General features: G+C 32.0%; 3 protein-coding genes across 3 annotated transcripts; 1 reads left to right on the top strand and 2 right to left on the bottom strand.

The window, feature by feature from the left end:
* Positions 1 to 5590: 5590 nt before the first annotated feature.
* Positions 5591 to 6833, bottom strand: HELRODRAFT_161241 (hypothetical protein; the record flags this gene model as incomplete). The annotated part of the gene is made up of 2 exons (XM_009021180.1): positions 5591 to 6513; positions 6626 to 6833. 2 exons carry the CDS (start codon positions 6831 to 6833, stop codon positions 5591 to 5593), a joined length of 1131 nt encoding a protein of 376 aa, XP_009019428.1.
* A 270-nt stretch (positions 6834 to 7103) lies between these two features.
* Positions 7104 to 13187, bottom strand: HELRODRAFT_161240 (hypothetical protein; the record flags this gene model as incomplete). The annotated part of the gene is made up of 10 exons (XM_009021179.1): positions 7104 to 7205; positions 7909 to 8151; positions 8988 to 9160; positions 9273 to 9431; positions 9848 to 9914; positions 10324 to 10473; positions 10897 to 10988; positions 11405 to 11547; positions 12422 to 12559; positions 13174 to 13187. The coding sequence occupies 10 exons, from the start codon at positions 13185 to 13187 to the stop codon at positions 7104 to 7106; spliced, it is 1281 nt and encodes a 426-aa protein (XP_009019427.1).
* A 2084-nt stretch (positions 13188 to 15271) lies between these two features.
* HELRODRAFT_161239 (hypothetical protein) lies at positions 15272 to 18047 on the top strand (the record flags this gene model as incomplete). The annotated part of the gene is made up of 2 exons (XM_009021178.1): positions 15272 to 15553; positions 16875 to 18047. 2 exons carry the CDS (start codon positions 15272 to 15274, stop codon positions 18045 to 18047), a joined length of 1455 nt encoding a protein of 484 aa, XP_009019426.1.

Here is an 18047-nt window from a genome sequence, read left to right as displayed (position 1 = left end):
TAGACGACATTTTCCCCGAGATCGGGAGTTGCCGTTTGGCTACCTATGATGAAACCGAAATACCCCTCGACGCCATCCACATCTGTCACTCGCCTCAGTATCACGCAACCCCGCTTTCACCCTGTCCTTCTCCACCTGCTCTCTCCATCCCAATCGCGGACGACCCCTTCCTACCACTCCTTCAACCTCGAACTCCGACGCTCGCCTAATCCCGACCCTTTCATCCCTTCACAACACATGTCCATTCCATGTGATGAGCTTTGTTCTAAAGAAAAATAAATACAGTGAATGAGGAACAACGATTAACTGAAATTGCACATGCTTCCAATAAAATTTGAAATTCAAAAGAATGCTGTAGGTTATCGTTTATTTATTTCCTCAGTCGGTGTTTCCAGACCAAAATGACTTGTAAATGTATGTGCTGTGCGCTGGTAAATTTTTAATCTATGGTGTGACATTTCTTCACTTCATTTTTATTTAAATAAAAGTAAACTTTAACGCGAGTCGAATGATAAAAATTGCCGTTCGTTCCATTGCACCGCCTATCAGTGGTGTTAAATTTAAAAGAACTCACAATCTAATAGTAAATTTTTGTGACGTAACTAAATCTATTAAATAATTATAATTAAATAACAGCAATAGTAGGGAAGGAAGATTAAAAAAAAAACGAAGGTCGGGGCGATTAATTCATTTTTTTTTAATTTTTTATAAATAAATTAATTTTTTAAGATTAATTAATTGTCCGGTAATTTGAGTTGTTAAATTTAATTTAAACCATCATAATACTTAATTATTTTATATGAGGTATGTATATGGACCATGAGGCCCCTAATTTTATCTAACTAAATCTAAATTGTTTTGAACATTTTTTTGAAATCAATGTCTACTTACTTTATCTGTTTCAGTTTATAGGATAAAGTAGATAAAGTTTATCTATTCTATCATCTTGTAGTTTATACTTGATTATGCCTATCAAACATACATTTTAGCTTGTAAAAATTATGTAACTTAATGTTTAATGACCTTTTAATTTTAAGTTATTTTATTTATCCATAAGCTAAGCAGAATAAGTTATCTATCAACTATGGTAACTTTTGAGAATGGTGATATCATATTACTAATAAGTCAAAAAGATTTAATTATTTTTTAGTATTTTTAAAAACCAAAAATTTTTCAGACTTTTTTGAAGTATCTTTTGTTTTGTTGCAATGTAAATGTAAAAAATATTTTTAAAAATTTTTATAGCAAATGTTGAAAAATTTTGAGTTGGGAGTCAAATTTTTATTCAAATAAAAGTAGTTCTACAGCTTTAAATCTTATATAAATAAAAACTCCTGTTTTATTCTTATTTCATTTCAGCTCCAATTGATGATAAAGTGTATTTATTATTCTTTTATCAATTTTAGATTATGAGAAAATTCGCTTTTAGAAGAAAATTATCATACCACCAAATTATTGTAGCATCCTTAGTTGGCTTCATGTCAGCTTTGTATGTGTGTCATCCAATGATTAAAAAGTACAGTGAAACAAAGAATTTGAAAAAACAAAATTTTGATAAATGAATTATATTTAATATATTGTTTTCAATATAATTATATCACCTGTTTTGTACAATGTATGTTTCATGTAAATATTTTTTTTTATAAACTAATCATGTTTGAAAATTCGTTCTTTAACGAGAATGTCATACACACTTATGAAAGAGTATTCATTTTAATCTGTTTAGTTCCTGTTAGTTGCACACTTCGTGATTTGCTACAAAAGTTATAAACGAATGAGTGATGTCAAAGCTGCTCTTCCAAAGCTATAGTTTTACAGTATCTTTATAAAATTTAAACTACCTCAACAATGTAACGAACTTGCGACATTGTTTTCGTGTGAAAAGTTTTTTCGCTAATCTTTAAATTAAAAATGTCTCTTTCGCATTTCAGTTAAACGTTTTTTATTATCTTGAAGAAATATCCCATTCAAAGACATTGGACACCGAAATCCGGTAATGAACGAATAAATAAAAATTTAATCAGTTTTAAAAAATGCAATAAAAATTCTAAGGTTTATATCTGTGGCATCATTCAAAAATCCAAGTTTAAACCATGGATATATATCCATTGTCTAAAACAACAACAACACACGTTTAGACGGCATTTTCCCCGAGATCGGGGTAACCGAAATACCCCTCGACGCTGTCCACATCTGTCACTCGCCTCAGTATCACGCAACCCCGCTTTCACCCTCTCCTTCTCCACCTGCTCTCTCCATCCCAATCGCGGACGACCCCTTCCTACCACTCCTTCAACCTCGAACTCCAACGCTCGCCTAATCCCGACCCTTTCATCCCTTCTCAACACATGTCCATACCACCGCAATCTCGATCTCCTTATCAATGTCACAATGTCCTCATTCAGTCCCATCATTGACATCAGCTCTGTACTACTCCTCCTATCCTTCACTTTAACCCCACACATCTTCCTCACCATAGCTCTTTCAGCCCTCTGCAGTACACTTTCCTCCTCTCGCATCAACACCCAAGTTTCACCACCATATACCATCGCTGCTCTCACACATGCTTTATATACCCTCCCTCTCATCTTCACTGACCATTTCTTTCCACACAATACCCCACCAAGTTTCCTAAATTTCATCCATCCAACACGAACTCTAGCCGTAACTGCGCTCAAACATCCTCCATCCGCATTCAGCTTATCCCCTAAGTAAACAAAGCTTTCCACTCTTTCAATACCACCACTCAACCCCGTCCTTGCGTCCGTCCTATTAATCACACCATGAACACATTTCTTACATTTGAACGTGCTTTCCACCTTTTTCAGTGCCCCCCTCACACCACTACATCTCTTATGCACCCATTTCTGACATCCTATACACAATACCGAGTTAGCCTTCACTCTCCTGTCACATACCCCACAGGGGTCTATTTTACTTATCACTCGCTCCCCACCTTCCCCACTCACCATTACCTTCGTCTTACCAATATTAACTTTTAACCCTTTCTTTTCAATAACACTTTTCCATCTGTCAAATTTTAACTGCAATTCTTCCATGCTATCAGCCATCAAGACTAAATCATCTGCATACAAAATCTCAAATAACACACACAACATCCATCACAATTGCAAACAGAAACGGTGATAACACTGATCCTTGATGCACTCCTACCTTAACACTAAAAGCGTCCGACATCCCCCTTCCAACCCTCACCTTTGTCTTTGCCCCTTCATACAACTGCATCACAGTTTTAACAAGTCTCTCATTCACTCCTTTCTTCCTCAACGCCCATTCAATGACCTTCCTCGGTACTCGATCAAAAGCCTTTTCTAGATCCACAAAACACATGTACAATCTTTGTTTCTTTTTTCTATAATTCTCCTGCAACATTCTCACCATGAACAACGCATCCACCGTTTCCCTACCAGGCATAAACCCACACTGCATTTCATTAACTGTCACCATACTTCTCAACCTCCTCTCAAGCACCCTCTCCACTACCTTCATTCCGTGCTCTAGTTATTTCACACCCCTATATGACCCACAATCTCTCACATCTCTTTTGCCCTTATACAACGGCACCAACACACGGTGTCGCCAATCCTCAGGTATACCTTCATCATCAAACATACTGTTAGCAATTCTCATCATAACTTCAATTCCTATCACCCCACTCGCTTTTATATGATCTGCCGCCACTTCCGAAACCCCTGTCGCCTTACCTAGTTTCATTTCTCTAACTGCTTTCTCTACTTCCTCCATCGTCACCTTCTCTATAGGTCCGTGTGTGACCGCGGATTCCACATCTCCATCCCACTCATTCTCTTCATTCATCAACCTTTCCATATGAGCTTTCCACACCTGAGCTTTTTCCTCCTCATCTTTGCACAACTTGCCAGATCCATCCCAAACACATCTATTCCCTATAACATCTTTCCTATCCCTCATTGACTGCTTTGCTACTTTGAACATTTTCTTCGAACTCACATCAAATTCCATTTCCTTCATTAACCTATCTGATGCTTTCGTCATTGCAGTTGCCACTGCCTGTTTTGCAACCTTCTTAGCCTTCCTATACTCAGACTCCGCTTCCTCCGTCATGTCCCTTCTCCATACCCTAAACCTCTCCTTCTTGACTTCCAAAACCCTTCTTATATCTTCATCCCACCACCACGTCTCACCATGCCTACACTTTTCTTTCGTCCATCCACATACTTTATCTGCCGTAGCCAACACACAGTCCTTGTATCTCTCACAAACATCTCCATCCTTACCACTCTCCCAATTTTCAGCCACCTTCACTTCAAATGCCTTCCTCACCTCTGCATCCTGCAACTTCCATGTCTTTCTCTTTGCCACAAACTTATCCTTCTTCCTCCTCCTCATTTCTTTTGATGTCATATCCATCACAACCATACTATGCTGCAACATGCCAGGTATCGCCTTCACATTCTTCACATACTTCCTATGTTTGGCCCTTACCAATATATAGTCTATCATCGATCTATGTTCCCCTGACCTATAAGTAATCAATCGCGCTGGTTCCCTTGTGAACCAGGTATTCCCCACCACCATGCTATGTGCATCCGCCAACTCCAACACTCTACGCCTTTCCTCATTCCGTATACCATATCCCCATCCCCCATGTACACCTTCATATCCGTCGGCATCCACCCCCACATGACCATTCAAATCACCCAACAACACCACAAACTCATCAAACTCCGCTTGCCCAATCTCGCCCAATCCATTGTCTAAACTAAAAGAATAATATATAAACACGCCCAATCCATTGTCTAAACTAAAAAAATAATATATAAACACACGAATAGAAATAAAATAAACGTGAATAAAGATGTAAACAAAATGAAAAAAAAATCGACAGATACGTAAATGAAAAATACCAAAATAAATCGGAAATGCATGTTATTTTGTTGAAGTTTTTCATAGAAAGGGACTGCATAATTTTTTGAAAACACGTTTTAAATCAAAATTTATATAAATTGGACAGCGTGCGGGTAAACAAGAAATATTTTGTTTTGAACCTGACCTGCAAGAAAACCAAAAATTTTGTACTACGTCAATACTAGCTGGCGTTAACTCTGACGGTAGAAGCGCCATATCTTGCGTTATTATGGCTCGATAACCTAGTTTGAGTGCAATCTATTGAAAACTCAAAAAATTGTACGTCATGTGTGTGGGATGCGGTGCTTGCTTGCGTGCGTACAGATAGAGATTGGCTACCTACTTATGTGGTGTGGTGCCTTCGTTTTTTAAGTAAATAATTATTAGGAAATTTTGTTCAATTGTAGCTACACGTTTTTGAAATATATAATTTGATTGAGAATTATATTTGAGAGAGGTTTTCGTTTTTGCCCACAAGTTATTTTTTATAATTATGTTTTATGGTTTATGTTCTACTTCTGGCCTTCTGGTGAAGGCCAGAAATAGAGGTTATATAACTATTGACTGATTTATAGGACAAAATAAATTATTTTTTTATATATAACTTATTATGTACAATTTTTGGAATTTTTTTAGACAAAATGAATTAGAAAACAATGTCAACAGAAAATTAATAAAATATTCATAAAACGCATTGCTTAGGGAAAGTCTCAACATCTAAATTGGTTTGCTTTGTTAACCGTCCCAATCGACAAACAAGAGATTTTGCCATTATGGGCAGTGAATTTTTTCTTTTCATGGTTTCATTGGTTTCCTCAACCGATGGACAAATGCAGTTTTTGAGTTGTTGCATTATCTTATGAGGATGATCTTCGTTGAAGATGTGTTTCAAAAAGTAGTAATAATTGAGTCCAGGTTGCAATGTTTTAACAACTGAACAGCAAGGACATTTGAAATGTAACTCATGAGATGTGCAGATAACGTCAGTTGAACTATAACATAGGTAACAATTAACTTCGTCACAATCTGTTTTTGATCTAATGCAATTGATGACCGGAGAAATTTTCCAAGTGTTGGTGCTTGGAAAGGTCACTGAAGAAAGTGTTGATGCATTAGAAGAATCGCTGAAATAGTTGCTCAGTTCGTTTGCGGATGCTTCGAGTGATGTTGATTTGCTTTTTTGTGGTGTGGTGTCGCTAGTGAGGTCGATGCCACGATCGACCAAATTGTCTGTTAAAATGATTTGTGATTTAAGTTCTGTACTACTTTGAACATTTTCAACGTTTTCTTCATCTTCGTCCTCATCTATGTACTTCATATTTACAAATATGTCTAGATTTGTGAAAGAAATGCTCGGAATTGGTGTAGCGTCGGTTTCAGCTGAAAAGTTCGATGAACAACCAGTTTCAGTTTTGATATTCTCTTCAGGAAGTGGAAAGGTTATTTCCTCGATGCCATCGTCGCTCTCTTCCTTTCCATCGCTTGTGTTAACGAGTAAACATCTCAGTAGCGAACTGTTTAGGCTGTTTCTTCTTTTACTAATGATGTTGGACAGACGTTTTGACGAAGATGAGTTGTATGTTTTTTCGTTCATGTTGACTGTTACTTGTGTTGTTAACATTTTTATAATTTCTATATAAAGAGCAAATTTTATTTGAGGTTGAAGAATTTTTGTAAAGTTCAATGTCTTTGTCGTTATTCATCGTTTTCGTTGCACATGCTGGATTCTCTCGTTCATTATATTTAACTGATTCACTGGATTCTTTCAATATTGATTTCCGTTTCAGGTTTTGGGTTGTGTTAGTTGAAGGCTGAGTAACAGTTTCATCAAATTTGAACGGACGCCCTATGTTGGAAATGTTATTACAAATCTGGTAACTCTGGTCCACCTCATTGAACAACAAGAAGGTTACTCGTCTCGCCATTTTAGTTCAGTTTATGAATAAAATTGTATCAGGTTATTTGCAAATACTTGAGATGAATTTTCAGAAATTTGGAAATTTTTTTGAGAACCTCGTGAAATTCCCAATTTATATAGGTGTCGATGGGATGGAATCAACCTTAGAGAGTTTATTGTTTAATTAATAATCGATGTCTTAATCGTATAGATTAAAAGTGATTAGCCATCTTTATTGATCTTGCTCAATATTCAAACAATCGATGATTGGCACGTGTAGTAAACATTCTAATTGCAATTAACAGTTGGAGACCGTTGAGTTGTGGCTCTCTTTACAATTGATTATTAGAATTTTGTTTTGTAAATATGTTTGAGATGAGTTGATTAGTGTGTTGTTGGGCTGATTTGATTGTTTTGTTTCATATTTGGTTAATCAAATGTTTCTATTGGAAATAATAAACTTGAAAAATATTTTGACAATTTTTAATAATTTGCTAAAAGCTACATTTTTCTATATGGATTTGTACTTGATCAATTATTTCGTTCTGTATTTTTTTAATCCTTGTGCTCAAATGAAAGTTTATGGATGTTTTTGAATGTATATACTTTGTTCATTTTTCCATTTTAAGATTTGAGTTAGACACGTTTCTTTCTATTTTATTTTCATTCTTATTCATGTCATCACATTAGTAAGCCTGTTTAATCAATGAAATAATAGCTCAACATTTTCGTTTGACCTATATGAATGAGAAATATTCTTCCACGTTTGAAATTTGTCCTACACTGCATTTTTGTCGATCGCCGGTGGCAGCTCAAGCTATTTTTTATTTGTACTGGTTCTATCCTATCGTGTTTTCTCCAACCCTAACGCGAACTGAAAGCAAATGACAATTCAAAGGAAATTGAATAAATATTTATTGCATTGGCTCGTAAGAAAAAATGTTGTTAAAATTTAAGTCTACAACATTTGAAACAAAAGTCAACATGATTTTTAACGACATCTTTGTCTTTACATAACGTCATTTTCGAGACCTGAAAATAGAACCTAACCACTTTTTAAAAATAAATTTGCTTTCATCTTTAATGTGTGATAATTTGTTAACATTATCAATATTTCCGAAATTTTTTTCGTCTTTGTCGGTTGCGGTGGGTTGTTTGTCTTGAGTCATTGATTGCACTGGCTGTGGGAGGACAAACTTTTTGCCGAGTTCTTTGGAATTAATCTTTCGTGTGTTCTCATCGAGCACCTTCAAGAGCAATCCATTCATGTAGGCCTCCATGTCCAAGATGTACAATTCTCTGTTCTTGATCCATTCCCTCTGGTCTATCACCAATTGGATTAATTCCTTTTAAACAAAAACACGTTTATGATCAAATTATTAAAATTTCAATTTATTACATTTTGGACAGAAAAATTAAAATCGAAATAGTAGTTAAAGCTAATGTTGAGTTATTTTATTTTCAATAATATAAATAATTGCATAGTTTAATTATTACAGATAATAGATACAATGCTTTCAAATATGTTAAAATTATGTTTCACAAAAATTCAATTCAAATTGAAGTCCAAAATACTTTATACGTAGTAAGCAAAAAAATGAACAATCGAAACTTCAGTCTTCGAAATTCAATAAATGGTTTCTAAAGAAAATTAAAAATATCTTAAATACGGAGATCTAAAGGAAATATTTAAAAAATTCGTTTGATGAAATCAAGAACATTTTTTGTTAAAACATTTGGGGCATAAGGAACTTAAATAAAGAAAACATTTAAATGAATTTTTGAGAAAATCATATCTGGGTGAAATTCAAAAAGTTGCTCTAATGGGAACTACCCAAAAATTTTAGTTTTAGAAAACTGTTCGCTATCGATAATAGGAATAACAAAAGGTTTTCATTTATATAGCACTTCACCGGCGCTTAGAACTAGTTTTTCCAGACACGCTAAAACATTGCATTGCTTTTGAACTCGGTCACTGCGAAACAGAAAACGGACACAATCTTTATTGAATACTATATTTCAACTTTGAAAAAAAGCGAATATAAATTGTTATAAGTATTGTTATGAGAATTAACGCCGTTTTCATTCTTAAAACAGTTGCTAAAATCAACGCCCTTTAATAAAATGTTTTATAAATTACCATTTGAGAGATTTAATAATTTAAAAAAAGTTGACTACGTACGTTTTTAGAGTAGCATTCTAGTTGGCGTGTGATGTTTGAAGCGTTGGTGTCTCGTGTGACTTTGTCTTTTGAGAAATTTGAGGTTTTTAAATTACTTTTACCACCGTTGATATATTCTTCTTCTGATCCTTGCAAGCTATCATAACTATCGAACTTTTCCAACAAATTTTTGTCTGAAAATTAAGAAACGGTTCACTGATGCTTCGAATTTGTTAAACGAACTAAAAAATATTTTAAATATTTTGATGTTGCAATTGAATGTTTATTTGCAGAATTTCATTTTACCGGCTTGTACAACTGTTTTAAACAGTTTTGAGTTTGAAGCTGTTTCTTCGTTGGCCGGACAAACATCTGTTTCAGCCTGGAATTCCTTTATAATTTCTCTTTTACAATTTGGTAAATCTTCAGTCAACTCTGGACTACTCTCTTTTTCATTTTGAGCATCTGCACAAAAGTTGATTAATTATTTAATTTATTTTGAATTGTTTAATAAATTGTATGCTTGATTTTGAATTTAACGGGTTTGAAATGATCTTAAAAAAGACATATTTTTAATAGATTTCAACTTATTAAATTGCTTTAACTTCAGCAAAAAGTAAAAATTACATTCCCTACATTTTCTTTATCTTAATGAACTTGCCACAGTCCAATGTAAACTATTAACTATTGAAGAACTGATTCTTATCAGTTTGCACAACCAGCTGACGGCAATCTGAGCGAGCCAGTTGAAAAGTTATATATTACCGTTATTTAACTCAAACTGAGGCCCTATGTTCAGTATTAAAATAATTTGTAAGTGTTTTTATTAACTTGATCTAATAGTAATTAATAAGTAGAACAAGAACATTTATCTTACTAACCAACATTTTCTAATGGACTGAATGAATCCAATGTTGAAAAATCGATCGTATGCCTCAGTCCGGTAAGCTGATATTTAAAATATTTAGTGTTTTTAATTGTTGAGTTCATGTTATCATTGTTAAATTTAAATAAAAATTTGTTCATATACGGACATAATAGGAGTTATTTGGAAATAATTTAATTGTACATATGCACCTAGCAAGTTTGTAACTTATAAAATGGAAACATGAAACGTCGTCTAGTGTTTAGTGTGGTCGAATGGATGCATAGGAAAACATAGTTGTTTATCAGACGTTTAAAAAATATAAAATATTGATATTTTTTTATAAACAGAATACAGAAATAAAAAAATTAACACTGGGCGAAATTTCTAAAAATAAAAATCAATAATATTGTGAATATTTATTTACCATAATTTACATTTTATTAATACCATCATATCAGTTCTTCATCATCAACATTTGATAAAGCCAACCGTTGGTTCTGATTTTCGTTTTCTTCTCAAAAATGTTTGATCGGACGATTCTGAAGATGTTGAAATATCCAACGGACTCTTCATTATTTCGTCTGGTGTCCAATATAGATCTTTTATTGTAGCTCCCATTGAACCAAATTTTGATATCGACTGGAATTATTAGTATTAACATTTCTATATTTAAAAATGGGATCAGCTTACTGAATTGTTTACATTTTTTCATTTAAATACTTTTAACACTGCTAGCTTGATTAATTTGAAATCCGTTTTTAAAACAACGTGAGCTGAGTGGATAAGATATTTTAAACTTTTATAAACTTTCAAACTTGTTTTTATTTAGATATTGATGTCGTGAATGATATTTTTTATAATTGAATGATACCGTTTGACTGATTGTATTTATAGATCATATGTTTTCAGCAAACAATATTGTGATTTTTAATAACATTATAACAGAAATATTACCAACTCGTTCGAAGTAAATCAAATTTGCTACACAACTTCATGCAACAAATATTCTCTATTATGATATGTATTATAATATAACAATTGCGCTGTGAACAATGAACGTACCAGTTCATTATCTCCACTTCTAGGCATCTGACACAAACTTTCTCTTCGCTTCTTAAATTCATTTTCAGCCTTTTTCACAGATAACTTCTCTCCTTATAAATTGTCAATAAGTGAATTACTTTGCGCCTTAAGAGCACAAATCTATAAAAGTTGTTAATTAATTAATTAAAATACTTTTCTTGAAATTAAAAGAATTATTACCGTTTAGAGGTTCATGTTGGAAAATAATACAGTTTTATGTTCTATAGTTAAATAATTTTTACGAAATAATTAGAAATTCAAATCCATCATTTACATATATGATACGATTGTTCTATCGAAGTAAAAAAAAATGAACAAATTTTATTAAAAAATTATGGACAAAATATTTGAGACCGCTATACTATCAATGATAAAATTAACCTGTTTGCATTAATTGGCAGATTTTAGCCTAAATAATGTTCCAACTTTAACAGGCAACACAAAATAAATAAACAAAGTGGCCTATAATTAGAGAAAACGAACGAACCAAATTTGACGGCTAAGTTTTTGAACGATGTTGACTTCCGAAGGAATGAATAATTTTCCTTGATAGCGGTGAGTGTTTCCCCATATACCAAGGTTAACAATATCTCTCCTTCATCATTGCCTTGATTTTGCAGTCTAAACCAGCTGATCGTAGAGACAAAAAATTGTGATTTTAAATTAAATATTACATAATTTGAAGACCTACTAAATATCAGACTTTATTTTATTCAAAATAAAATTGATAATGCTGACGGATAGCAAGAGGTTATATTGGTTTGTATCAGGTTAATTTTGAATATTATAAAAAATATTAGTTTTAAAAGCGCATAATTGAAAAATGTTATGCAATTTATATAATTATTTTTTCTTACGTTTTTAAATTTTTGAACAAAATTTTGTGATGAGTTATGTTTTTTTTTCAAAAATAAGTGAAACGCCTTCTACGGGGTACAGAACTTAACATTACAGAAATTAAGACCGGAGGCAGTACGCTGGTGACAGCAATATGACTTACCGACCACTGATAGATATTATTGCAGGTTGGTTTCTCAAGAAGAATTCGGAGGAAGTTGAAGTCTGGAGAATTCATTCAAAATAACCACAGATTAACGTTGCCAATTTGACAAGAAAGACTTCTAGAGAATGAACTTCAAATTGAGAAATAAGTTGTGGCAGAATATATTTGTTTTATAAAATTTTCTACAACTCGGTAAACATGTCTTTTTCTTGGTTGACATTTCACTGCCTGCCGAGAGACGTCCAGCAAGTGATAGTTGCAGCATTTGTACATTTGCAACGAAGTAAATGAGCTATTAACTACAGGTTTGGCATTCTGAAGAAAGGACACACTGTAAATCTAATCTATAAATTGTTGTACATTAATATACAAAACCAAAACTTGATGAGGACAAACACTGTCAAAACGTCTTGTTTGAATTGTTGTTTGATTTAGCGCTTTGTAAACTTATTATGAGTAATAATCATTAATATTAAGTATTGATCATTTATTAACACAAACTTCGTTTTAGGGGATTTGTAACAAGTAAGCTCTTTCAAAAGAATCTCCGCTGAACCAAGCAGTTCATCATTGAGCAATAAAAAATTTCGATTGCACACTTTTACAATTATTGACCGGGTGTCGTTTGATTCAGGATTCCTGTATAGAAATAAATAAAATATTTAAATAGTTTCTTTTTTTAACAATTAAATGATCAATTCGATTGTAATACTATTTTTATGTTATTTTGAGAAATGTTGAAAAAACTTATTAATAAATTGTTTTTGTTGTGGATGGAATTTACAAAAAATGTTGAATAAGTTTTTGAAATCGTACAAAATACATTCTTCGTTCCATTCAGGATTTAATGTTCTGTTTTTGACCGAAGTGGCGTGCTTTTCCTTTCCGAATTTGACCACTACATAGCTATCAAGTGAGTCTGATGAAAGATTTTTGAACGAAATTTTTACAATAACAACCTTACTAGCTGACGATCAGTGGGGTTATTTATTAATGCGGATTAACCATCGCAGTAGTCGTAGTTAAAATATTGGGCACATAAGTGGCAAACGAATTTATTGAAACTCCCAGCACACTCAGTTTTGGTTAAATATTAAAAAAATAAGCCTTTTGTGATATTTTTATAAACGACAGAGCTGCGTTAATGCTTCAGTTAAACGAGATAAATATTTTACTAACAAAATTTATCAGCTAAACATCTAACATTGTCAAACACAACAAAATAATCAAAAAGTTAACTGACCTGTCTTCACCTTAGAATGCACATTTCGTGTTTTGTGTACTGAAATCGAGAATATAAATGAAAATATTGCGCATAAAATAGAACAGCCGGTGAAATATTAATCCTCTTATAAATTCAATAAGATTGCGTAATAAAACTTTTAAACATGATATTTTTATATTTTTTTTTGTAGTTAAAGTTAGAAAATGTTTGAAAAGCTACGTTTACAATTACAAAACTTATTATATTGTGAAGAGCAAAATGTTTACTTGTTAATTTCAGTCTTGGTTGGTTTAACATATCTTTCTTAGTAAAGACAAAAATTTTAAAATTTCAAGTTGCGGAATCGACAAATTAGAAAAGTTAACGACAAATCAGTGCTAAATTTATCAAATAAATTTCAATGAGTTAAAAACTGTTCAATTAGAGTGCACATAAACAGCAACATGCTTTTACTTATGCTTAAAAAGAAAATCTTACAACAACATAATGGTAAAAACTGCGTTGTTCAGCTTTTAACGTTTAGTGTAGATGAGCTAGAAAGCAGAACAATGAGTCTGTATGCCTGCGAAGTAATGTGGAGGCAAGGCAACATATTAGTCGCGTTGACTTTAACAATGTATTGTAATTATACATTCATACTCGGAAGATTGCAGTACGAAATTTTGACATACAACACAAAACAGCAGATAAAAAAGGATCAAGTAGCTCTGTCTTACGAAGACCATTCCATGTCTTTGGTCCATAAACTGGGATAACGCGCGAACCAATTTTCAGCAGATTCAAGTGGTCACTTCTTAAATGTCTGGATGACAGCTTCATTAAACATCTATCATTCAAAAACTTAGGTGCCAAACCATTCACAACTTTAAATATCAACAACAACATTTCTACTAACTCCTACTAACAACCAGCCACTGCAATTCATTCAAATCGGAGAAACATGATCAAACTTAGAAGCACCCACAACAATTTTAGAGGCCCAATTTACGATTTTGAAATGAAGCATTTTTATAGACTTTGCAGGCAGACTAAAACACAAACATTAACAAAAATTTAAACGAGGCAAAATTCACTAATTTACAAAATTTCAAGTTTCAAAATACTTTGTTCTTGACAAAAAGGGACACACGAACTTATTCGTTTTTCTGTTTGATGATTTTCACACCTTGCCAAAATAAATAATTTTAAAGACAATAATTATGCGATTTTTTAGAGATCAAGATAAGATCATATTTTTAAATATCAGCAAAGGCGCGTCAATCACAAGGTAACGTGACTCAATAGACGTATTATTTCACTTGAGGAATTTAAATTTTTGCCCGGCGTGATGATGATGTAGTAAGGTGTCCGATTTTTGTATTCCAGAGACCAGATTCAAATGAATATGATCCTGTATTAATGAGAAAGTTGAATATAGAAGCGCGAAACGTGCTATATAAATTAAAACAATTTTTACATTTCTTTATAAAAATTTCAATCGTTTACTTTTATTTGCGCAACATACGTTACATCTTTAATTCTCAAGAAACATGAGGAGATGGTTTGCTATGGAGACAGTTTGACATAACATAATATGTGTGGACACTTAGTTAGGAAAAAAAGAAATAAAAAATATTTTGAACGTGTCCATGTGAGCGTTTGTTCTGAAAACAATATTTATTAAACGTTTTGCTTGTTTACATATTGTAAAAATTTACTTACCAACTTCTAAAACAAAGCAAAAGTAAGTAGAATATATGTGCGATTTTCGAACCAAAAATATTACATTCAAACTTTATATAATCATATCATGTCTATTATTTGATTCAAACTACGTAACATCTTGTAAGTTACTCATTATTTTAAAAGATTTTGTAGGAATGGGTGAGACCAGGTTCCTCTAGCCCTGGCAGTTTGGTGATCAATATATTTGATCAATGTCATAAAAAAGATTAACTCAAATATTTTGAAGAATAGTCTCTCTCTCTCTCTCTCTCTCTATATATATATATATATATATATATATATATATATATCAATAATAATAAGTACCTTGATAATTATATATATATATATATATATATATATATATATATATATATATATATATATATATATCTTTTTAAGGTTATTGATATATTTTAAACATGGAAAACAAAGAAACTTTGATGCAAGACAAAAAATGCTATAGTTTCAAAAAAGAACAAATGGATGTTGCCCAAAAAAATTATGCAACTGATCATGAGAACCAAACATTCTTCATGTCAAATGATGCTGAAGAGAGTGCTTGTCTTGATGTTAGCGATGAACATAACAGCAATGTATCTACCGAAAATAGACTTTATGTTAATAAGGAAATGGATTTTTTACCAATGGAGGTTGAACATGAAACAGATGTAAATACCATTAATGACAATGATCGCCAAAATGTTAGTTGTTAACTTTGAATGTGACTGATATGAAATGGCTGAACTCTTATTGACTGATATGAAATGGCTAAACAGTTAGCATCGGCATCATGTGGTTTTCAAAATTTAATTTATTTGAAGATATGTATATTAAGAGATATAAAATATCTGACAACGTGATTCCATACCTTTTTAATAGCAATAATATTGACAATATGACAAAAAATTTCAAGAAAAATTTCCGTGTCTTCAAAATTTTTTCCACGCGTTTAAGTTTAAAATTTTCAAAGACATCTATCTCTTACTTGAAACTTTTCTTTAAAATCACATAAAAGTATCAGAATATAAAATCTACTGTGAATCTATTGTTCTTGAATCCGCTTGAATGTTTGGACAGACTCTGAAAAGCGTAGGTTCGAGTTTTGTAATGTCATTCCTGTAAAAATCTTACGAACATTGAATAGTTCCAGCAATTTGCTTAGACCTGTTACTTTTCTTACCTTGATTTAGAGCCTTTTCCGTTGATCCAGTTTACAATTTTAAGTTTGTAATGTAAGACTCATCAGTGCTGTGCTCTCTTTTTTAATTTTTCAAATCTTTTAGAAAAATTGCTTTATTTTTCACTGAAGTGTTTTTAATTAGTAATCGCTTTTTGTGTTTAGTTTTTAACTGCAGGTTTAATTTTTTATTTCTGTTTACCGTTGTTAATTTACAGTGAGTGGCTTAACGAGCTGACAGTTTCGAGCAACTCTCTAATGATGAATGATGATCAAGATGTTTGCTATTACCATTTTAAAATGATATTTTTCTATAATATTCATTGAATAATTTGTTTTCACGATAAAATTACTATAATTAAACATTAGAATTACGAAATGTAAAGATTAGTTTTAAAACAAAACTTAAGAAAGGAACGCAGATTAGTCTCAGTTCGTGATTTTAACATTTTTAATGTGAAAGAATTCAGATTTTGAAATGAGAATCTGTTCTCACTATTTTTACTATCGCTCAAACGACAAGATGTAAAGATGATCTGCACATATTCATTGTTTTGACTCTAATGGTGGTAAAACTGCATAAGCAATGAAAAATAACATATACAACATGTTCATTTATTATGTATATAAAATCGTTCGATTTTTTTGAAGTGTTTCTAAATACAAGTCAAAGTTGTTTTGAATGATTGTTAAGTCCGATTTGACAAAATCGTTAGCCGCAATTTATTTCTCTTAAATTTACTTCATATAATTAATTTTTAATTATAAAAATAAAAAATGAAATTTACGGAAATAATGTTCATTTTTAAAAATAACTAATCCATTTAACAAAAATGATTTTTAAGAGATTTCAGGATCCTTATTTCATAAAGAGTTGTCAGATTTATGAAGATGAAATTGCTTGTACAGAATTGTTTGCTCCTGACATTGCCGCAACAAGCCAGTTGATTCAAGAAAATATACGTCGTAACAATTGTGATGTACTGGAAAATGACTTAGTTACTGAAGAAGCACCAAATTGGCGATTATTTAATGATGCCCTGGAAAAACATAATAAAAGTGTAATTTGCGAGAAACAAGAAAATGAAAAATTAACGATTGAGAAAGAAATGAAAAAAACTGTCAAAAGTTCTGAAAGCTACATGTTAGAAATGAATAATCATGTTACTTATAATACAAAATCAGATGACAATCAAATCAATCAGCTTCCAATGACAAAATACGATCTTTGTGAATTTCAAAATATGTTTGCAAAGACAAATGATTATGAAAAAAAAATGTCAACAGATCGTTGTTCAAAACATTCCGACGTCACTTCTTTGTTCGCGGAAAAGACAGTAACAGCATCAAAAGGAGATGTTATATCAAATGGTTTTAATATTTCTCCAGCAGTTGAACAAGGAATTGCCAAAAAAATAATTAGTTTGTTTGAAAATAGAAAGGAAAATAATGTGTCCAACGAATTCAAAACAGATATTGACTTTAATAAAGCAGAAGGTTTTACAAAGACACTGAAAGAAAAATCTATCGTGACAAAAAGTTTATCAACCGATGTCAATAATCATATCCCTGGAGATTTTATAGTGTCAATAGCTAACAAATCTTTATTTCCAAATAATGATAATATACTTCCAAAATTAGAAAAGTTTTCAAAAGTAGATTGTAGGGAAGAATATTGTGTAACGGAAAATACATCCAAATGTTTTCCATCATTCAACTCATACAATGAAAAGTCAATTCCTCAAGGAATTGCAAAAACCTTAATCGAAAAGTGGAAAACAAATGATTTGGAAAACCATAATGACGGGACCAAATCTTTAAAATATTTGGATATCAATGCAATTATAGAAGCCGGCCAAGCTTCTCAATCTGGGATATTTGAAAACGATCCGGAAGTAAGAATTGATGTATCTAGGGAAGAAGATCAACTGCCAGAAGTAAAATCACTTGAACAAATGAAAGCTACAAAAGAATTGTGGCATAAGATGGTTAAACAAAATCCTATTAAAAATAAGTAA

Source organism: Helobdella robusta (genome assembly GCF_000326865.2).
Source record: "Helobdella robusta unplaced genomic scaffold HELROscaffold_3, whole genome shotgun sequence".
Taxonomy (NCBI): Eukaryota; Metazoa; Annelida; class Clitellata; order Rhynchobdellida; family Glossiphoniidae; genus Helobdella; species Helobdella robusta.
This window is presented reverse-complemented; position numbering and strand designations above follow the sequence as displayed.